Source organism: Papaver somniferum, unplaced genomic scaffold (genome assembly GCF_003573695.1).
Source record: "Papaver somniferum cultivar HN1 unplaced genomic scaffold, ASM357369v1 unplaced-scaffold_19, whole genome shotgun sequence".
Taxonomy (NCBI): domain Eukaryota; kingdom Viridiplantae; phylum Streptophyta; class Magnoliopsida; order Ranunculales; family Papaveraceae; genus Papaver; species Papaver somniferum.
In genome coordinates, this window is record NW_020628818.1 from 4,873,448 (window position 1) to 4,897,129 (window position 23,682).

The 23,682-nt window shown below is 40.6% G+C and overlaps 2 protein-coding genes across 2 annotated transcripts; one reads left to right on the forward strand and one right to left on the reverse strand.

Moving 5' to 3' along the window:
- Positions 1-19,218: 19,218 nt before the first annotated feature.
- LOC113338436 lies at positions 19,219-21,568 on the reverse strand. Its single transcript, XM_026583862.1, has 4 exons — positions 21,445-21,568; positions 20,364-21,338; positions 20,153-20,274; positions 19,219-19,659 (listed from the first exon to the last, which is right to left on the reverse strand). The coding sequence occupies exons 1-4, from the start codon at positions 21,566-21,568 to the stop codon at positions 19,219-19,221; spliced, it is 1,662 nt and encodes a 553-aa protein (XP_026439647.1).
- LOC113338437 lies at positions 21,410-23,546 on the forward strand. Its single transcript, XM_026583863.1, has 4 exons — positions 21,410-21,736; positions 21,927-22,011; positions 22,414-23,140; positions 23,254-23,546. The coding sequence occupies exons 3-4, from the start codon at positions 22,423-22,425 to the stop codon at positions 23,544-23,546; spliced, it is 1,011 nt and encodes a 336-aa protein (XP_026439648.1). The 5' UTR covers positions 21,410-21,736; positions 21,927-22,011; positions 22,414-22,422.
- Positions 23,547-23,682: the final 136 nt, after the last annotated feature.

Genomic DNA, 23,682 nt, shown 5'->3' on the forward strand with positions numbered 1-23,682 from the left:
TCACTTTGGAATTGGTAAATAGCGGAATCCTAGCCCCAGTCTCTCCATAATTTTCACAACACTTTTTATTCGAATTTGTTACTACAACAACTTTGAAACCACATCAAATTTTTGGCGCCGCCGACGCGGCTTTGTCTTTAGGCTAGAGTTTTTGAATTTTTTTTAGGTTTTTATTTTTATTTGTTCTTCTTTACGTTTTTGGGTTTTTTTCTTTATCTTTCAGATTTTGGAATTTGGAGCGAAAGAAAATTTTTCCAAAGCTTTTGGTGAATACTTAAAGACTGGAGTAAAAGGCAAAGCGAAAGGAGCGAAAGAAGAAGATTTTTTTTATATAAAAAAAGAGAGACATTTTTATTTTTGTAGATTTTTATTTTTTTTTAGACTTTCTTTTTCTTTTGCACTTTATATTTTTGGACTTTGGACTTTAAATTTTGGGACATTATTTTTTAAACCCTACGGAAGGGTAGTTTAAATATAAACTGTTTGCAGAGAAGGACGGTGACTACGATATCACCTCGGCCCCTCGGGTTCGTACATGACATAGGAGTCGTGGCCCGAGTCGACTACAAAGTGTCATCCCCCGTCTGGTACGGGAGGTAAGTTTGTCGAAACACTCGCGAATCCCCTGTCAGCGAGTTATTGTCTTCCTTCGTATGCATATATGTTGAGGAATTGAAAACGGCTGCTTTAATTTCCTAGTAAAGGGCAAGGACTTTCCATACAAGATAAGGGTTCGGGTTTCATCAGCGTTCTCTTCTTGCCCGCCTTAGGAAAACGACACCAAACGCGAACCTAAGCCTAAAACTTTGACTAGAACGAGACCGATAGGGTAACGAGCTTAACAGGAAAGTCACTCGAAAAATATTGGTTACTCTTTTAAGCATACTTTGAAGTTCTTGATGGTTTCTGTAAGTTGAATGCGTGACTGCGCCGCCTTGTAATACCGGTGAGGCCCTGGGTATCAAAGCTCCACCGAGCTTCCCTCACCTCTATTCAACTTACTTTAACTCGGATTGATTCCAGAGGGTTTTGCTTAAATTGTAACGAATTCCCGTTCGAAGGATTGGAAGTTGTTCTAGAAACAATCTAAGTGGAGCCATCATGCTTTTTGTTTGCTAGAAATCAGTAGGTTTGCTGTGGTGGAGTCAGCCTTGTTTGTGTTTGCATAGAACATCCTTTCCGTTTTAGGGCTTTTCTTTTTGATTTTGTTTTTCTAGTGTATGCCCGAAGTTTTTAAACGGGCTTGGAAAAGAAACACTCTAGGTCGTTTGATTAGTGAAAAACCTAGTAGTTCTTCTTGTGAAGGCGGGGAGCTCGGAGACTCTTCTTTTGAGAGCCCCGTTTTTGGAACCTTCGGTTTTGAGAATCGGTCTCTTTGTGAGAAAAGTACACCTAATACTCCTAGTCCTTTGGTAGTGCCAGAAATGACAACTTTGAAAGCTTTGCTAAACCCAACTAGGACCTCTCGTCCGTCTTGTATCAAGTTAGCTGAAACCGAGGAAAATTATGAACTGAAACCTGGGACTTTACAGATGCCCCCAATTTTTTTAGGTAAGGAGAATGAGAACCCCTATTTTCATGTTAGGGAATTTGAGGAAGTTTGTAGTACTCTGAAAATTAAAAACCTAAGTGATGATGCGTTGAAACTTAGGTTATTCCCCTTTTCCTTAAAAGATAAAGCCAAATCTTGGATGTATAGTTTGGACTCTGAGTCAATTGAAACCTATGACCAACTTACTTCTGCCTTTATACATAAGTTTTTCCCAAGGCATAAAACATCGTCTATTAGGACACAAATATGTACTTTTGCCCAACAAGAGGGAGAATCTTTATATAGGTACTTAGAAAGGTTCAATGACTTGATATCTCAATGTCCTCATCATGGTTTGGAGAAGGTTAGGTTAGTTCAGATCCTCTACGAGGGTTTAGATTATTCAACAACAACCATGGTTGAGTCCTTATGCACAGGTGGGTTTGAGAATAAAACTGTTGATGAAGCGATGACATTTTTGAATGAAATCGCCGATAAGACCCAACAATGGGAAAATAGTAGGGAACCCCAGAAAACAATTCTTCTAAGTAGAGGAAATGTTAATAGGGTAGAAGGATCTTATGAGTCAGATGCCAAAATAGCAGCTATAGCCAAAAGGTTAGAAGCCTTAGAATTAGGTCATTCTAGTGGTAGTAGTGGAAGAAATGAGCCTTTTTGGGAAGGCCATGCTGTTGAAGAGCAAGCCAATGCTCTTTATAACAACACTAGGTTTGATAACCAACAGAAGTTTGACCCATATTCAGAAACCTATAACCCTGGATGGAGAAACCATCCAAACCTTTCTTGGTCCAAGGGCCAGAATCAAGGTCAGTCTAGTAATGCTCAGGTTCCCCCAGGTTTTGGCTATACTAAGAATCCTTCAGCTCCGGCACAGTTTCAGAACCCTTCGGATAAGAAGATTATGAGTTTAGAAGAGTCTCTTGCTTTGTTAACTCGTAACACTGTGCAGTTTCAGCAATCTGTTGCTCAAGGTTTAGAAGAAAATAAGAGAATAGGTCAGGCTAACTCTCAGGCTATTTCCGAGTTGAAAACCCAGGTTAGTCAGATAAATGAGACATTGAGAGAAAAAGGAAAGTTTCCTAGTCAACCACAACCCAACCCTAGGGGAGTCCATCAAATATCTTTAGCTGGTGAGAAATCATCAAACCATGTGAACTCGATAACAACCCTTAGGAGTGGTAAAACGGTAGACAATAAGGTAGCCATGCCTAGTGGACATACTGTAGTTCCACCTTCTACTTCCCAAGAGGAGCCCGTAGACGAGGAAACTGAAACAGTCTCTAAGGATTCCCAAGAAATTCCTGATAGGTCTACCTTTGTGCCTAGAGCCCCATATCCACATTTGTTAGCCCCAACAAAGAAGGAGTCGACTTTCAACGAGATAATGGAAACATTTAAGCAGGTGAACATCAACATTCCGCTATTAGAAGCAATTAGGCAGGCATGCCTGCTTATGCCAAGTTCCTTAAAGATCTTTGTACACGAAAGCGTAAGCTTAATGTCCATAAGAAAGCTTTTTTAGCTGGTCAGGTAAGTTCCATTCTTCTGAACCAAACACCCCTAAGTATAAGGATCCTGGATGCCCCACCATATCTTGTGCGATTGGTAATCACATGGTCGATAAAGCTTTACTTGACTTAGGAGCTAGTGTTAACTTACTCCCGTATCATGTATACACCCAGCTAGGTCTTGGTAAGTTGAAACCGACTAAAATGACACTACAATTAGCTGATAGGTCTGTCAAAGTCCCTCGTGGTGTCATAGAGGATGTTCTGATTGAGGTTGATAAGTTTATTTATCCTGTGGATTTCGTTGTTCTAGACACCCAGCCTGTTCAGGACCCAAGTCGTCAAATCCCAGTGATTTTAGGTCGCCCATTTTTAGCCACAGCTAACGCTGTCATCAACTGTAGGACTGGGCTTATGAACATATCCTTTGGTAATATGACCACTGAACTAAATGTCTTTAATGTTACTAGACAACCTTCTGAGAACGATGATTTAGAAGAAGTGAATATGATTAGCACTTTAGTTCAGGATTTGGTTCAGGATAATTGGCTTGACACTTTACTGGTAGATTCTTTAGATGATTTTGAGGAAACCATTCTCTTAGATCAGATATGTGATCAATCTTTAGAAGAAGCTCTTGAGTATTTTAAAGATTCTATGGACCCAGAAATTCAGGCAATAGTTTTAGGTTTTTCTGAGAATAATGATGACCCTAAGTTTGGGGGTAGAGAACTAGAAGAATCTCTTGAGTATTTTAAGGACTCTGAAGATCCGGAAATTCAAAAATAGTTAGAGGTTTGTCTGTGAACCCTAAGTTCGGGGGTAGTGATGGTTCTTGTGATTGTATCGTATCCCTAATTAGAGTCCCTAACTTGGGACTCGAGCCTTGTACATCTGAGATATTACTTGAGTCTTTTCAGACTCCGCAACCCGATCCTCCTGATACTGTCCAGGAGGTAACCCAGGTATTAGAGACCCTTTTTTCGGATGAATCTATTTATCGAGACACACATATGAAGTTCAATTACGCGCGCAGATAAACCCAGTTGTCTTGAAAGATGAACCTTTTTCTGAATCAGTGCAGTTGTCTCATACTGGTGTCAGCTCTATTTGGTCTTATGGACAATTTTTCGACTATTGATATATGACTTTGGAAGGTGACAATCCTTTTTGAGGTATTTGATGTCTAGCTAAAGACTTTAAATTTAGCATTTCCTGGGAGGTACTCATGCTTACGGTAATATCCTTCCTTATTTTTTTCCATCCATCAAGTGGTAACAGTTTCTTATTGTTCATGCTTTTAATTTCATCTTTAGAACATTGAGGACAATGTTAGATTTAAGTTTGGGGGTGGGGAAGAAACTTTTTGTTAGCTCTTAGCTGCAACAAATAAACTCCAGAGCCTAGAAATTTATGCTTATTAAGGTTGGCACTAACCAATCTAAGTGGATGGGAACATCTTGGTTGTAGGAGTTGAGGAACCAATCTGATTAGATGGAAACATCTAAAGAGTCTATTCATAAAAGCACAGAGCTCAGGTGTTAGAATTAAAAAAAACATGGTAGTTTCGCCATATCTCGTTGAATCCTAATCCTTCTGTTTTTATTTTTTAAGTGATTTGGTGGGGCACACGATTCAAGTTGTTACCTTTGCTAGGGTGGAATAGAGTGATTGAGCTACATAAAAAAAAAAAAAAAAAAAAAAGAGAGACCAGACCATTAGACCAACCAGAATAAATTCAATAAAGTCGACCACTGGTGCCCTTGTATATGCCAGATGTGTTGATATTAGTCAGACCGGTATCTCAGTCCATTAGGATAGGTTCACCTTGGCAGAGGCCTTCATACATATATGGGAAACACCGTTCACTTTTAACCATCTCTTTATCCATCTTCTTAATCTTTCCATGTGATTGGTTGACTCCGGTTATGATGTACAGAAACTATCTGAGTAGAGCTCTGTCACTTATATATGAATTTTAGTATGCTGAGTGCAAATTCGTGTACAACAATTGGAAATTCACATCAGGGTACTTCCTCCTATAGTCAATGTTTGTATGCCAAACAAGGAGATTCTTTAGTGCCTTCCAAGGTTCTGCGTAGATAGCTAGGGTCTGGAGTAATGGTTTTTTGGGTACACCTCTGGTAAACCCTCCGGAGACAACACTCCGCCGCTAGGGCCACCTAGCGGTTTAACGGCTTGTTGCACGTGCTAAGTGTAGTCATTTTTATTTTCTAGATTAGATTAGCTCGAGGACTAGCAAATAATAAGTTTGGGGATATTTGATAGACGCATTTATGTGTCTAATTTGTCCTCAATGTTCCATATTATTAGTACTCGATTTCGTACTTATTATGGTGTTTTGTGTGTTTGTAGGTATTTTTTGGGAAATAAATATTGTTGGAAAATTCGACTCGAAAAGTTACTCGGAGCACCCCGGAGGAAAATTGTTATACGGACCCCCATTTTTTCTAAGTGTCACCAACGGCTATATGTAGCCCATTTTTTTCCACAGCACCCATTTTTGTCCACAGCACCCTCCTCCCTCGTTTGAATTAATTTTTTTTGGCGGGAAATATTTTTTTTCACCTGCAACATATTCTTCTTCGGATTTGGAGGAGCTGCAGTGAGACTCAATGGCTGAATTTGCACGGGATGACTTTACGGAGCGTAACAGGCGTGGTATGGTTGATTATTTTGATTGGAATTGGCTGCATCGTCGGATTGAAGCTAAACAGGGCAACCGTGTTCACAAGGGAGACAGTCACGGGATTACAGCGAGTTTGGACGTGTACCGCACGCGTTGGTTGCTTCAGAAACGTGAAGGAGTTAAACAAAGATTCTATACACGTATCCAGACGCGTGCAGGAGAAGAAAAAGGGAAGAAAATATTCCCGAGAATATTTTCTTTGCTGCCGGAGTTATGAGGATTATTTGGAGTAATGGGGTGATATTCGAAGGCCTCTGTGGGTATATATAGGCTTATGGTATCACATAGAAGGGGGATAGAGAGTTTGGGAGAGTTACAGAGCATCACAGAGACGAAAAATTGAGTTGCAGAGAACACCATTTCTGCTGCTGCAGAACTGAAGAACACGAAGGACAGACTCACGAAGATAGTCATTTATCAACAGTGATAACGACACAGAGGCGGGGGTCGTAGAAGCTGAACAGCGACAATTGGCTTTTATCGTTTTATGTAACAGTGTTTTGCAACAATTAAAAACGTTGCAAACACCCGATTTTTAATAGTTTTTCTCCAATTCATCATTTGTAAACACTTTGAGCAATGAAATCAACTTTTGAGCGTGTTTCCACAATGATGAGCTAAACCCAATCCTTGGGGCGACGAAGGATGCCATCTTTCAAATGAAAAAGTGGTAATTCTTAATTATTTAATTTGTGCAATTTTTATTTATGATTATTTTCCTAGATTGAAAATAGATTTTATGGTTTTTGTTAAACAATTGTATTTTCTTTTGATGGAACATGCTTAGCCTAGGGTTTTGATGTCTCATGCTTTGGATAAAAATTTGTTGTTTCTAAAAATCTACTTTTGCAATAGTTGAGAATCAATTTGAACGTGTGAAATTGCATGATTATAATTAGTATCACTTTGGAATTGGTAAATAGCGGAATCCTAGCCCCAGTATCTCCATAATTTTCACAACACTTTTTATTCGAGTTTGTTATATTTTTTTTTACTTATAAAAATTAAGTCTAAAAAAATCTTCCTTCACAAGTCTCAACGAACCTTTTTACTACAACAACTTTGAAACCACATCACATGGCGCGGCAAGGTGGCTGGCATGCCATTGGCACATGTGCCATGGCCGGCATGCCTTGGCGTGGCCAAAATTAGGGTTTTGGCGTTGGGCCAAAGGTTGCCATGCGTTGGTTGGCGACCTTGGACGGCTAAGAATTGCATCTAAGATGGAAGGGTGGCCGTTGATCATCGCACGCCTTCGTTTTGGTAACCGCATAGGGAACGCCGGCATGGTATGGCGTGGGACGGTGGTTGGCATGCCATTGGCATATGTGGCATGGCATGCCTTGGCGTGGTTTGGCGTGGCCAAAACTAGGGTTTTGGGCCAAAGGTTACCATGCGTTGTTTGGCGACCTTAGACGGCTAAGATTTTCATCTAAGAAGGAAGGGTGGCCATCGATCATCGCACGCCTTCGTTTTGGTAGCCACATAGGGAAGCCCGGCATGGTATGGCGCGACAAGGTGGTTGGCATGCCATTGGCACATGTGGCATGGCCTGCCTTGGCGCGGTTTGGCGTGGCCAAAACTAGGATTTTGGGCCAAAGGTTACCATGCGTTGTTTGACGACCTTGGACGGCTAAGATTTGCATCTAAGATGGAAGGGTGGCCGTTGATCATCGCACGCCTTCGTTTTGTTAGCCGCGTAGGGAAGGCCGGCATGGTAGGGCGCGGCAAAGTGGTTGGCATGCCATTGGCAAATGTGGAATGGCCTGCCTTGGCGCGGTTTGGCGTGGCCAAAACTAGGGTTTTGTGCCAAAGGTTACCATGCGTTGTTTGGCGACCTTGGACGGCTAAGAACTGCATCTAAGATGGAAGGGTGGCCGTTAATCATCGCACTCCTTCGTTTTGGTAGTCGCATAGGGAAGGTCGGCATGGTATGTCGCGGCAAGGTGGTTGGCATGCCATTGGCACATGTGGCATGGCATGCCTTGGCGCGGTTTGGCGTGGCCAAAACTAGGATTTTGGGCCAAAGGTTACCATCCGCTGTTTGGCGACCTTGGACGGCTAAGATTTGCATCTAAGATGGAAGGGTGGTCGTTAATCATCGCATGCCTTCGTTTTGGTAGCCGCATAGGGAAGGCCGGCATGGTATGGCGCGACAAGGTGGTTGGCATGCCATTGGCACATGTGGCATGGCATGCTTTGGCGCGGAGGTGCAAATGGCATGGAATGCCATTGGCACAGTGGTGCGGCTGGCATGGTTGGTATGCCTTGGCGCGGAGGTGCGGCTGGCATGCCTTGGCGCGGAGATGTGGCTGGCATGGTATGCCGTTGGCACAGTGGTGCGGCTGGCATTCCTTGGCGCAGAGATGTGGATGGCATGGTATGCCATTGTCACAGTGGTGTGACTGGCATGGTTGGGATACCTTGGATCGGAGACGTGGCTGGCACGGTATGCCATTGGCACAGTGGTGCGGCTGGCATGATTGGCATGCCTTGGCGCGGGGACGTGGCTGGCATGGTATGCCATTGGCACAGTGGTGTGGTTGGCATGGTTGGCATGCCTTGGCGCGGGGACGTGGCTGTCATGGTATGCCATTGGCACAGTGGTGCGCCTGGCATGGTTGGCATGACTTGGCGCGGAGACGCGGATGGCATGGTATGCCATTGGCACAGTGGTACGGCGGGCATGGTTGGCATGCCTTGGCGCGGAGACGTGGCTGGCATGGTATGCCATTGGCACAGTGGTGTGGCTGGCATGGTTGGCATGCCTTGGCGCAAAGACGTGGATATCATGGTCTGCCATTGGCACAGTGGTGTGGCTGGCATGGTTGGCATGCCTTGGCGCGGTAGCATGAGAATTAGGGTTGGCATAGATGATGTAAGTCAGTGTTAAGGGTTCTGCCGTGTAACATGACCCATGTAAAAGAAAGGTACCCCGGTAATTCTTACGTAGGCATGTGATAGACGCATTTATGTGTCTATTTTTTTCTCAATTATGTATATTGTTAGTGCTCGATTTTGTATTTATTTTGGCTTTTTATGTCTTTGTAGGTGTTTTTGGAAAAATAAGATTTTGCGGCAAAATTGGCTCGAAAAGTGTTTTTTTGCGTTCATGGGAGGAAATTTGCTATTAGGACCCTCACTTTGGATAAGCGGTAACCTAATTACTAAGGGGCATCCCATTTCCAGGCAGCTGCTAATCGCACCCCTACTCTGGATAGGGGGAGACCATCTTCTTCATTTGAAAAACAAGAATTGGCGGGAAACAAAACCAGTTACGGGAGATTTTAGGGTTCAATCTCTGGGAAACTTCCGAATAGATTCAATCGGAGAAATTCATTGGTACGTACTTGAATGGAGTAAACAGGCATGGTATGTTTGTTTAAATCAAGAAACTTGGGATGTTAACTCGGTGTTAGTCGAAACAGGGAGGCAAATATCATGGGTTTCTATTTTACGAAAACAAGGAGAGTTTTACTCGGGCTTTCTCATGGATTTCGATTGGTTTGGGCTGGATATTTCAAAACAGGGTTCGTACGTGTTTGAGGCTCGAGTAAAAATAAATTTACACGGACTTTAGCCAAAACATGGGAGGATTAATATTACGAGAATTTTTGGTTGTATTTGTGGAAGGTACGTAGTGAGATTGGAAGGATATGCACTCTGCAAGATTTACTGCTATCTTTAGAAGAAGTTTCAACAAAACAGAAGACATAGAGAAGCTTGGCAGGGAAAGAAATCCCGAGACTTGAGGTGGAGGGAAGATAAGAAGAGCCGAAGATTTCTTGAAGTGGAATCGACCTGTGGGATATAAAAGGAGTTAGGATAGCTCATAGTAGACTTACGTACACTTTGGGGAAGTTTAGAACATAACAGTGCACAAAAACACCAAGTTGCAGAGATACAGGCGAGAGGAAGAAGAAGAACTCAGAACAGCAATAAGAGATAGTCGCAGAATCCGTGGCCTTTTCTTTCAAATTCAATCAGTTTGTCACAATTTCTGTAACAATTATCCAGAGTTCGCAACAGTTTTGTGTTAGGGTACTTCATAACAGTGGTTCGTAACAATTATATCCGTTACAAACACGTTGTTTTATACCTTCTCTTCTTTTTAATCAACTTTTGAGCAACAAACATGTATTTTGAGCAAGTGATTAATATGAGGAGCTAAACCCCATTTCTGAGGCGTTAGAGGAAGCTATTTTTTCAACAAAAAGTGGAATATTCTTATTTATTTATCGCAATTATTTTTATGATTGTTTTTCCTTGAGTGAAAATTGTTTGAATGATTCTTGTTAAGCAATTGTTATTTCTTTTGATAGAGCATGCTTGGACCTAGGTTTTTGATGTTCAATGTTTCGGATTTACACTTGTTATTTTGAGAATCTACTTGTTGCAATAGTTTAGAATCAAATTGAACGAAAAAATTGCATGAATATAAATATTGGATTAAATCACTTTGAACTTGGAAAATAGTGGAATCTTAGCCTCAGTGTTCTTTTAATATTTATATCAACTTTGATTGAGTTTGTCATAATTTTTAGTGAGTTTTCTATTTTAATATTGAATTTAAGTCTAATTAATATCCTTCGCAAGCCTGAGAATCGAACCACTTTTACCACTATCTACAAAACACATCAGCATGCTGATTGATTCAATAAATGCGCTAATGGACATAGTGAAGTTATGTCAGATGTACAGTTTTACGATTTTGACCCTAAGATAAAAACCACCATCAACATTAAGTCCCCTGCTTAGCTCGAAACAGGAGCATTGTTGCGAGGTAAGCATAAGATGGTGACAGGCGAGGAAAAAAATCGAAACGACAGGTCTTGAAAAGATGGTCAGGAAGGTCTGACTAACCTTTTTCGAGAGGTAAGGAGAGTTCATGATCCTCGTGTTTGGCGGCCTTGCATAGATTCTACTTGTGGTGTAGACCGTGAAGTGGTGAGATGAAGATCGTCGGCTTAGTCTGGCCATGCATCACCTTGGCTGGGTTAGGGAACATCATGACGCTGGGTTGGCGAGTTTTTGATGTTGGCGCGGCGAGTCATGGCGCGGCATGGTGGTGCAAGGCATGATGCGGTTTGGTGAGGCAAAGCATGTGTTGACGGCTTGGCGTGGTGGGGCCAAGGCATGGCGCGGTTCTGGCTAGGCAAGGCATGCGCAGACGGCTTGGCATGGTGGTGATTTGTCTTTGCGATCCCGATTGCCTCTTTTCCTTACTTGGATCAAATATGAAGTCATTTCCTCATTCAAATGCCAAAGTATCGTGCCCTCCTGTCTCGTTCGGCTTTCATTACGGTTTTGATGAGGGGTTTCGTTTGAGGCTGATTTCCCGGCCGTGATGTAATCACGTTCCGTTTACTCAGTCATTGTTTCTCTTTTTTCCTTTAGGGTTTCCACAGTATTTATTCCGGTGAAGTTGCATCGTCTTCCCCGTTTTACAACAAAGATTTCCTCTTGTTGAGTCTGTCTCTCTTCATCATGTCGATCAGAAGTGAATCATCCTCGAGCCATCTAGATTCTTCATTCAAATGCGTGAGGCCTGACTCTTGCAACAATTCCCCCGTCCGGGTCATTCGAGTCAAGAAGATTATACCGGTATGTTTTTATTGATCAACAGGTGTTTCATTGTTTGCCGATGAATGACAAAAGTTCTCTTCTGTGTAGAGATATCCTGTCGGAGCATGCGTCACCATCATTGATGAGGATTATTTGGTTAACCCTTTTCCTTCGAGCCCGCTCCTACCAACCGCTGCAGATCTGGAGAACGCCGACTTAGGAATTTCTTGTCATGAGTATCCCAATGCAGGTTTGTCGTTCGGAACCCACATGAGGTTTTTTTCCTCTAACTACCGGAACTTTGGTGGTTTTATGGTGCGGAAAGAATTCCTGGCTCTTTACACAAAGATATGGAGGATATATGGCCATATCGCCACCAGGAGTGTGGTGCAGTATTGTTCGTCTGCTTTAGTTTCTATAGTGAATTTTCTCTTGCCGATGGTCGCCGAAATGGAAAGTATGTCTATCCGTGCTGTCGCGAACTCAACTATTCAAAAGTGGGAGAACATGGTGTCTACCTGTGAATCTCTGAAGTTCAACGTTAGTTGGTTGTGGCACCGTCTTGATATTGTGAAAGTCGACAGAGCCGGCATTCTTACTGGCGTGGTCCCTTCTACGAAAGCTATTCTGGAAGAGGAGAAAGGTCTGACCATGGAGTCAGAGAAGGTGGCAGAGTCAATCCGGAACTTGAAGAGTATGACTGAAAGGTATCAAATCCGGTTAAAGATGATGGTTTCGAGGGATTACAATATGTTGGATGGGATTTTCTGAGTTATGTAGTTGCGAGATGTTTGGTTTCTTTCTGGGTTTTAAGCATGTTTTGCCCCCTTCCTTTTTTTGTATCGTTTTTTTTTTGAAAGAATAAGAGAATTTTATTGATTTGCTTCAATCAAACAAAGGAAAAGAAACTTAATATTTGAGATGTGGAAGAAAAGTGGAGAGATGCCTGGCTATCCGTGTTTGTGATATGGCGGGGCGCGAGGTGGCGGTCAGGCGTAGTATGCCTTAAGCCACTTTCCGTTGATGACTGCCTCCAGTTTTCCTCCGTCTTCTTTAATGACCTTGTAGTACCCACTGTTGTACGCTTTCGTGACTATATAAGTCCCTTCCCACTTTACGGAGAATTTTGGTGCAGACGCGTCTTGCTGAATGTGTTTGGCAGTCTTTAGTACCAAATCTCCCACTTAAAAAACCCGAGGCTTCACGGTTTTGTTATATGCACTGGAAACCCTATTTATGTATGCTCGTGCGTGTTCTTCCGCCTTGGATCTTCTGGAATCTACAGTGTCCAATTCTGCGACTCTGGCGCTAAATGCTTCAGCTTCATTCCATCGAACTCCGCTTGCTTCGGAAATCCTAGCCGACGGGATTTTAACTTCTGCTGGGAGGATGACATCTGCGCCGTAAACGAGGGAGAAGGGAGAGGACGGTGTATTGATCTTTCCAATGATGTCCCGTACTTTCTTGTTTGCGAAAGGAGTGCGGTTGTCGGTGATGATGTGTTTAGGAACGCCAAATCGGCAGATAATGTACTCCTTAATGAATGTCGCGATTGTAGTTCCATTCGTCCCTCTTAAAGGTATGTATTAGACCCATTTGGTGAAATATTTAGTTGTTATTATGTACTCGTGATGCTTTGAGGACGGTGTATTGATCTTTCCAATGATGTCGAGTCCCCAGCTGTGAAAGGGCTATGGACTGCTTATCGAATGCAGGGGAGTCGACTGTACATGGTTAAGGTTTCCGTGAATTTGGCATTTTTTGCATATCTGGACGAAAACAACTGTATCATCCTCCATGGTTGGCCAGTAGTATTTCTCGTGTATCTGAAGAAATAATTTTCGTTTTCCTTGATGTTCGCCTTCGTGCATTTCTTTCAGCATGATCGGGATTTCTTCTTCGTTCAAACATTGTAACAAACTTCCTCCAAAGCTTTTACGATATAAAATTCCTTCGTGGAATACGAATCTCTCGGACCTTTGTTTTATCTTGGCTGCATCCTTCTTATTGGTGGGGAGTATGCCATCGCGAAGGTAACTGATGTATGGTTCCTTCCAGTCCCCAGCATGACCAATATTGAAAACTTCTAATTGGTGCTGCGGCGCTTGACATTTGGAACATGTTTTTTGAAGTAACCGGGATTGAGCCTCCATTTCTGGCCAGTAATAGCCAAGGCGTTGCAAACGGCGATAGAGTTTTACCACTAATGTTTACCCGCAGATTTCATCATGGACGCGGTTGAGTTGTTGTTGTGCTTCTCCCTCTCCAAGACATCTTGAAAAGGAACCGTCTGGATTTCGATGATATAGCACCCCTCAGAGCATGAAGAAATTTTGTAAGATTTTGAGACTGACCTTTCCCTGGAAAAGTGAGTTGTTAAGCTTTTGGATAATTGGTGTTCTCCAGTTGTCAGCTTCATCTTCTTCGGGTTGTGAAAGCCATGTTGAAGCCACGGTTCGTCTCTTCACTGTCAGGGTTTTCTCAAAACCTTCAAATTGCAGTTTTGATGCTAGCGTGGCTAGGCAATCAGCGTGTTGGTTGCCGCTGCGCCCAATATGCATTATGGTCACGTCGGCGAAGTAGTTTAGAAGTTTTTGTGCCTCGGCTCTGTATGGGGCAAAAGTTACTTCCTTCAGTGCATATACTCTGTTCACCTGGTTGACAAGTAATTTAGAATCCCCTCTTATTTCCAGACGTGTGGATCCAGCTCGTTTATCCAAGGACAGCCCGATGAGAAAGGCTTCATATTCCGCTGGATTATTGGTGCAGGGGAAGTCTAGCTTGAAGGAGTGCGAGAATACTTCACGGCTGGGGATACTAGAACCACGCCTGATCCTCCAGTACCGTTGTTAGGAGTAGGGGAGGCGTCGAAGAATAGTATCCATATTTCTTCTTGGATGAAAGAGATTTCCGGAAAGTCTCCAGGGAGGTCCTCGTGTAGTGTCATGGTATTCTCTCCGGGGAATGCCGCCATCAAATCCGCAACTGCTTGCCCTTTGATGGCTCTCGGGGAAGCGCATGTTATATGTAACTCTGACATTTGGAGGAGCCATTTGGAAGGTCTTTCTATCAGGGTCGGTTTTGAGAGGAGGAACTTCACAGGATCAGACTTAGATATCATCACCACTTTATTGGAAAGTAGGTAATGCCAGAATTTTTGGATGGAGTGGATCAAAGCTCAGCATGCCTTTTTTGCTTTGGGATATCTGAGTTCGACATCTCTTAAATTTCGATTAAAGTAGTAGATGGGATGTTAAATCCCTTCGTCATCTTCTTGGGCGAGGAGAGCTCTGACGGCAGTGTCACTAAAAGCAGTGTAGAGGTGTAGCGGTCTTCCTTGTATGGGAGATTTCATGACGGCTGGGGAAGATAATGTTTGCTGAATCTTCCGGAACGCTTCCTGTTGTAGTGTGGTCCAGACGAAGCTTGCTCCTTTCTTCAGTAAGGGGGTAAACGAAGAAACAAGTTGAGCCAATCCTGGTATGGAGTGGCGAATGTAGTTTATTTTACCTATGAAACTCTAGAGTTCTTTCACGGTTCGTGGTGGTGGCATCGTGAGGATGGCTTGTGTTTTGACTGGGTCAACTTTAATTCCCTCGGAAGTCACCTGGAAACCTAGGAACTTGCCCGAAGAGACACCAAAAGCACACTTCAATGGATTCATCTTCAGTTTGTTCTCGCGACATCTTTCAAACACCTGCCGCAGAATTCCTGCATGGGCTGCCCGAGTTTTTGAATTGACCACTATGTCATCTACATAACCTCCGACTTGCTTGTGCATCATGTCGTGAAAATAATGGTCATGGCGCGTTGGTATATGGCGTCAGCGTTTTTCAAACCGAAGGGCATCACAATGTAGCAAAAGTTTCCAAGAGGAGTTCAAAAAGCCGTCTTACTCGCGTCGTGTTTGTACATCTTTATTTGGTTGTAGTCGCTGTATCCATCCATGAAAGAGAACATACCATGTTCACTAGTGGCGTCTACTAGCATGTCAATGTTGGGGAGCGAAAATTCATCTTTAGGGAAACATTTGTTCAAATCTCTAAAATCGAACATCACCTGATCTGGCCATTCTTCTTTTTTACCGGAACTACGTTGGCCAACCAAGTAGGGTGGTGAATCGGTTTGATGAAACCAGCCGCTAGTAGCTTTTGAATATCTAACTTAATTTGTTCTTCCACATCGTGCCGGAATTTTCTCGGGGTGTGCTTGACCAGTTTGGATCCGGGTATCACGTGTAAATGATGAGTGACCAGCTTATCGTCCATGCCACGCATTTCCTCATATGTCCATGCGAATACGTCTTGATATTCCTTGAGATGGTATACCATATTTACGCGTTCGTCCGCGTACATAGTCGAGCTGATCGAGATGGGTCGCGGAGATTCTTCACTCCCGACATTAACAACCTCAAGCTCGTCCATGGATGCATTGGTACAAAAAGATGGAGAATTAAATTAATTACACGAAAGGATAGTACGTGAAAAAAGAATTAATTTAAGAAAACATCTCTCATATTCTTATCAGGATGAGTCTTACATATGCCATTTGGCTCAGTGTGATAGTATTGCAGGTGGATTTGGTAGTGGATAAATGCCAATCTTCGAGTCAATGCCATTCCTAGCCATAATCCTTAAAGGGTTCAGACTCCCCACCCCGCACGTAGTAGTTCTACATCAGAAAGGATTGGTGGAGGTGGTGGCAAGTCTGTGGTGATTTCAGTATACCGTCAGCTTACTTAGACACAACTCAAACTAAAGAAAATGATAGAAACTGTGTTAATATTAGAGTATTACTTCCATAAAAATTGCAAAACACAAAACCTATCGTGCAATACCAAGAAATTAAAAATAGTACAACAAAAATATCAAAACCAACAATAATATTAACCGTCTGCATCGAAATAAAAAATCTGGTGTTGGAAATTACGTTGTAGGTATGATGATAATTATCAACTGAAAATATTCACTATTGGACATCGTCACAAAACAATATTTGGACCTTCAAAACGAACAATAAAAGTAGATCAAACGAAGAACTCTAAATAGCAAGTAAAATCAAAACAAAAACAAAATGGCTATATACAATGTCGTGTATCCTCCTTCATATAGAACTCTGCAACTTGATTATTAGTAAAACTTCTTGATACTTGGCACGACCAATAACCATAGATACAACAAAACTGGAACTGGATCTAAAATACCGTAGCTAAAAAATGGGTGGCACAAAATGGAAAAACACTGAACCTTGGTCACGGTTCTCTGATTTTCCTCGCCACCCAATGAACGTGCGAATTTTCTTTTGCTAGCTCGGTATTCTATAAGGCAATATACTTAATGCTTCTCATTCACATAAAACATAATCTCTATATATGTCTTTTTATACGAATTTATGAACTTCTTGGACATCCAAATTGACGACTTGCTGGACATCCAGATTGGCGAATACCATTGACAACTCTGTAGAACAAAAACTAAGTGAATGTAACAATAAGTTAAAATAAATAGCTATACTACACCATTTTTTCACTCATAAATAAAAATCAGAATCAGCACCAAAGAGAAAAAGCTATTATCAAGGGGATCTTCCAGTATGTTCCCAGAGTTCTCTATAATCACTAATTCAACCCATGATGTTATCTTCATGCTAGTTTCCTTGGAACACACAATAATACTAATCAGAACAATCTATAAATTTCAGAGGAAAACACATACAGTGTATCTTACCTCTCATTCTCGAGTACAGTCTCTCGTGCATAACTTGGTATCGGTCTCCACCGTTTTTTTGGATTTTCCTTCCTACCCAATAAAACGATTCTGCAGCTATAGTGTTTATGTATCCTTTATATAGACCTTTACAAAACTTCTAAAAATAGTTATTTTTAAGGGTGCACAGGAACCGAACCAGACCGGCGGACCGTCCCGGAACCGGTGGAACCGTACCTAATTTTGGACCGAACCGAGGAAGAGGGTACAGGTACCGGTCCAAAAACTAGGAACCGGGGCTAAGCAGGTACACGGTCCGGCCCTAGTACCGTGTCGTCCCGGACCGAAAGTACCGCATAATTTTAACCATAGGATTTAGGGGTAGTAGATTACTGATAGCCGTTAGATCTAGGGCTGGCATATATAGATAATTTTGGCTAGGGTTTCTCATTTGGTCTCTTTTTTTTCCCGTCTCACTATCTGAGAAAGAGAAAAAGAACAGGAACTCCATTAGAGTTACAGCCAGCCTTACAGGGAAGATTTCTTCTCTTCTCCATACTTCAACTCCACGAACTCCATATTTCACTCTCGATCCAGAAGAAGAAGAAGAAGAAATTAGTGATTAAATCGTTTCCCTCATAAGTTTTTTTCCTTTTTTTCTTCTTCAATTTTAATAAAGTTGTATTCATTATTGTGTTTGAAATTTTGGAACCGAGTCTAGGGAGCTACAGATACTCGGTCTTGGCAAGAACCGAGCCGAACCGTACCATGTGCACCCTTAGTTCTTTTTGAAAATACCATTTTGTGTCCCCTAAATTTTGCGTAGGATAATATTAAAATGAAAATAATTCGCATTAGCATCGGAATCTAAGTTTTGCTTCCCAAAGTAAATTCAAAAGGAATGGTAAAGTTTTTTTTAATATCAACAGGAATGGTAAGTATTAAGTGTCTTAAATTTCTATACACGGTATATACGGATGGATACGAAAATGAAAATATGAAGAAGATATTTTACCGGTAAGATAGAAAAAGGACGTAAATATTGTTAGGAAAGACTGATTCTATTTACGTTAAATTCCCTATATAATATCAAAATACCTTAAAAACGAATATATGGGGATCATTCACCTAAACATAGTTTTTTCTTGTGATAGTTCATGGTTTCACTAACAGATGGTGTTCTCTCTGATAGTTCTTCCCCTCCATTAACGGCTTCTGATTCTTAAGGTTCGTCTCTCTATAGCATGATACAAAGTTATTACTGTGGATGATTTAATGGATGGAATCAGTAATAAAATAAAGAAAACAAAGCTGATGATTTTTTTTTAAATGTTCAAAAGAAGAAAGGGAACCTAACAAAGGAAGAAGAGTGAATTGGGTAAGAGGTTTTGTGTTTTAATGCAACCAAATATGATCCATTACTTACCAACTTTGAGGTTTTGTGTTTTCTTAATCCACTCTTCTTACTAATACAACTTCATGTAAACAGTATGGCTCAGTTGTCTCTGTTCGGGTTATGTTTGGATCAATGAATCAATCTCAGTTACATGGAAAAAGTCTGACCAAATTGCATATGGACTATTATATGGAAACGGATCTTGGTGGATGGCCCACCATCTATGTTGCAAGGACACTTCAAGAAAGACGATGTAACCGTGTCGGACGCACGAACGGACACGACATAGTTACCACACTTCTCGACGGTCGATGGACACGCCACATCACGTTTCGCGTAAATATTGAAGTTGGATACTAAGTGTGACGCTAATTTATTCCTGTTTTAGTCAAATCAAGCATAATTCATGAAAAACTTTACCATTATTACATCATTAATTAATTCATATAACTTGAGGCTCCCTTGGCTAGGTTACTCATGAGCAATGTAGTCAATATCGGATACCGGTTTGTCTCGGCTGAGGACCGGTACACTGGTACAACATTGTATCGGGGAGATCTCGGTTTCAAATATCGGGGAGATATCGGTTCTAAATTTATATCTATAATTTATATTGTTTCACACAAAATTATACAACATTAAAATGCATCAATTTTAGAAAAACAAACAAGTTCATTCAAAACATAAGAGTCGTCGTATGAAGTTCAAATTGGAAAAATGGGAGAATTCACAACTTTAAAGTTCACAATCTGGAAACATAATTAAACATGGACATTACAATTTTAATCAAAATCATTCGATTCATCATAGATATCATAATCTTCCGTAGCTCCATCATCTCCACCAAGTAGTCCATAATTAGAGTCCAACATCAAGTCATCAGTATCATATCCACTATATTCAGAGTCAGTTGGATAAGTAGATTTGCGTCGGGAGATACAAGCACTTTTACCAACAACTTGCATACCTTTTTCACCAACAATATCTTGCAAATCATCCAAAATAACATTATCTCCTTGTACAACCAAGTCATCCAAATTCTCTAAAGCCAACCATTCATCATTGTCATCATGCTCATCCAGAAAAATGGGATCATGAGCTTTCGGATCATCATTATATTGACTTATTTCTTTGTATCGACGTTCCAATTTCTTGTTGTATTGAATAAAGACGCTATCATTCAATTTTTGTTGCTTTATGCGATTTCGCTTCTTTGAATGCAACTGAAAGACGAAAGGATAATAAGTAAATGAAATGAAACACATCAAACAGATTTAATCTTGATGTTCATCATTATAAATTGAACCAAATAGAAAAGCCAAATATAAATCAAGTGTGTTGGAACATAACTTAGTATTTAGCGACCCTAAATGCAGGGAAAAGGAGAAGACAGGTTTAGATTGACTCACCACCGGTCCATCAAAGGTAGCGATGGCAGCACAGAGAACAATACCATGATCATTTTGATTTTGGGTCATAGACTGATTTGGATCATTAGCACATGACATCATATGGAACAATGAAAAATGCCCTACTCTTGCTCATATAGTGGTATACAATGTTAACACATTACACATTAACTACAACTTGGTGTGTCGCGGCACCTCAGGAAACTGAATTACAGGCATACATATGGTCTAAATACCCTTACAGGAAAATGGTAATACATGAAAAATAATCAGTGCAAGTAAGACTCAACAAGATTAGAATACTTACATTCTGAAATGTGCTCCAGTTTCGCTCACACGGGGAAGCAGAACAAGTAAGACTCAATACCCTTATTGCAAATTTTTGTAGGTTTGGGGTATCGATTCCTCCATATGTAATCCACCAATCATCTGTCATAAACACGGACAAAATAATTATACAAATGCATAGGTAACACAGATGTAATCAAACCTTCAACTTACATAACAAACAAACTTACGAGGTTGATCTTTATATCTTCTTTTTTTGCAAACCGGAGTTCCCAAGATCCCGTTAGCATCACTGTAGTCTCTCAATTCAGTTGTAGCTTTCTCAAGATCTTCTTCATTGGGAATAAGCCTTTGCATTGCTGTATGAAGTCCCCTTTTGATTTCTATGTACTTAAGATAATTATCCATTAGATGAGCAGGGACTTTGTAGAATATGGAAGGATTTAAATAATATGCAGCACAATGTAGAGCATGATTGAAGTTATTCTTCCATCTTTTATCAAAGATAGCCTTAATTACAGCCCAAGTACTATCATCTTGACTGAAATTCTCCTCGAGTTTCTCCCTTGCTATCCTCATTGCTTCATAAAAACAAGGCATTGTAGGTTTGCGCTCGATATCCACTAACCTTACAACCTTAACCAAAGGCTTTAGCACTCTACAAGAATAATCAACATCTTCCCAAAATGTACTGCTTGTGACAATTTTAAGTACATTAATTCCCATAGTTTCTTTTGCAAACCTCATTTTCAACCACTTATCATTCACAAACATTATTTGCAAATGGGTTTTATACTTTGCAAGACTTTCTAGTGTGTAGTACTGAGTTGCAAATCTAGTCTTTGTAGACCTATGTAATTCACCACCGATCATCTCCCTCATTAAGCTTAATACTTGAAAATGAGCATAAATATAAGTAACGAGTCTCTTACCTAGAATGACGGCTGTCTTGATTCGTGGAAGCTTGCCACCAAGTTCTTCTAGCATCAACTGAACACAATGAGCACCACAAGGAGTCCAAAACATATTTGGGTATTCAAGCATTAAATCTTTCCCTGCCTTTTTAAAATTTGAACCATTATCGGTAATGAACTGAACTATATTTTCTTCCCCAACATCGTTAATTACCTCCTTTACAAGCCCACGTATAAAATCAGCATCATTGGTTCTGTTTGACGCATCCACAGACTTCAAAAAAACTGTCCCTTTCGGACAATTCACCAAAAAGTTAATAAGATGTCGCTTTTTCCCATCTGTCCAGCCCAATGTAGTCAATTTCGTCCATACCGGCCGAAATATCGGCGATATTACCGGTATCGGACACTGAGCGATACGGAAATCCCGATATCGCAAAACGATTTTTGTGCCGATAATACCGTCCGATACGGTAAATACAGTACACCGATAATATCGTATTATCGGCGATATTTGTCATTTGCTGTAATTTCTGAGGGCATTTTCGGGATTATAAGAGAAGGGAAGAGATTTAATCCCTAAATCCCATCGATACGCAAAGGGTAGAGAGTTGATTTTACAAATTTCGTTGCAGGTTCTTCTTCTCTATTTTAATGGCGAGATTCAGTTGATTCTATCTTAACAAGAGGTTAGTTTTGATCATTAATCGATTATGTCAATCTATGTCAACTATTTCAAATGGATTATGTCAATCTTTGTTCATATTTTGGTGTATTTTAGGGTTTTTAAGAAGACTATTGGAATGTAATTTGGTTTTGATCATTAACAAATACTGGTAGTCTGGTACCCAAAACTGATGCTAGATTTTTGCAATTTAGGTCCAAGGGAAGATACATCTTATATGCATATCCAGCAAAGGCAAAGTCGCTGAAGAAACATCAAAACAGTTCATCTAGCAACTGGGTATTAAAATAGATAGCTCCATGTCTTTACAGATTACAACGATTTTAATTTTTGTGTACTGATTTTCACTGCTTATATATTAATCCCAAAGAAGCTACAGTTGTGTGATAATATTCTTTCTATATTGTCTTTCTTGCTTGGTTCAGGTCTATTTACATACTTATTGCACTTTTGTTTTGTTTGTTTCTGTTTTAGGGATTTGGATTTGAATTTTCTGTTTTACTTATTGCTACTGATTTCCTTAAGATTGGTTGTTGATGGAAATGTTGAGGTTTAATCTATTGTGTTGTTGATGGAAATGTTGAGGTTTAATTTGTTGTGTTGTTGATGATAGTATTAGTATGTAGTTGCATACATTATCAGTCTGTTCCTGGGATTTAATTTGTTTTATTTCTGTTGTAGGTTGTGATTATGGATTCTTCTAATGCATCAAATTCAAATACGGCAAACACTACCTGTGATTTATTGCCCTCTTCTTCGGCTACTCAAACTAAAGATCCAGCATGGGAATGGGGTGAACGCCAAGACCTAGCAAATCAAAATATAATTACTTGTTTGTTATGTAAGAAATTAATTCGTGGTGGTGGAATTACTAGGCTTAAGGAGCATCTTTTACATATTAAAGGGAATGTTTCTTCATGTCCAAATGTGTCCATTGATATTATGAACAAAGTTGGTCTGGTGAATTCTGTAAAGAGGACCAAAAAAGCTCATAAGGATAACATTGATTTAGCGTATCGGCGTGCAAACAACTCAGATGAAGCCTCTGATGCTGATACCGATGTTGAAGAACAAGAAGTTGAAATTGATGGCAATATGGGCAGTCGTGGTGCTGGTGCTGGTGCTAGTGCTGGTGTGGGTGCTAGTCAACTAGTTTCTCAGAATCAGACAAAGAGAAAGAGGATAAGCCAAAGTAATAGTAGAGGTCCAATTGATTTATATATGAAGACAGACCACAAAAAAACTCAACAGGCCACTCTTGAAAGAGACTCAGCTGTGAAAGAGAAGTTAATGAAGACTGCATGGAAATGCATTTCAGCTTGGATGACTGAGAATTCAGTATCATTTAACACTGTTCGTTGCCCAAGTTTCAAAGAAATGATATATGCAATAGGCGACTATGGGAAAGGTAAGCAGTTGTGATATGCTCAGTTGATTTTAGCTATAATACGTGCTTTAATCTGTTCTTCTTATCGTATATTCATTTGGTTTACTTTTGCTTTTTATGTTGTTTTTTGTTAGCTATGCCCCCACCATCTTACCATCAGATTCGTACGAATCTTTTCAAGGACCGGTTAGTAGAAATGAAGAAATTTGTTGATACATTTAGGGAACATTGGAAGAGGTTTGGATGTTCTATCATGTCTGATGGCTGGACAGATGGGAAAAAGCGACATCTTATTAACTTTTTGGTGAATTGTCCGAAAGGGACAGTTTTTTTGAAGTCTGTGGATGCGTCAAACAGAACCAATGATGCTGATTTTATACGTGGGCTTGTAAAGGAGGTAATTAACGATGTTGGGGAAGAAATATAGTTCAGTTCATTACCGATAATGGTTCAAATTTTAAAAAGGCAGGGAAAGATTTAATGCTTGAATACCCAAATATGTTTTGGACTCCTTGTGGTGCTCATTGTGTTCAGTTGATGCTAGAAGAACTTGGTGGCAAGCT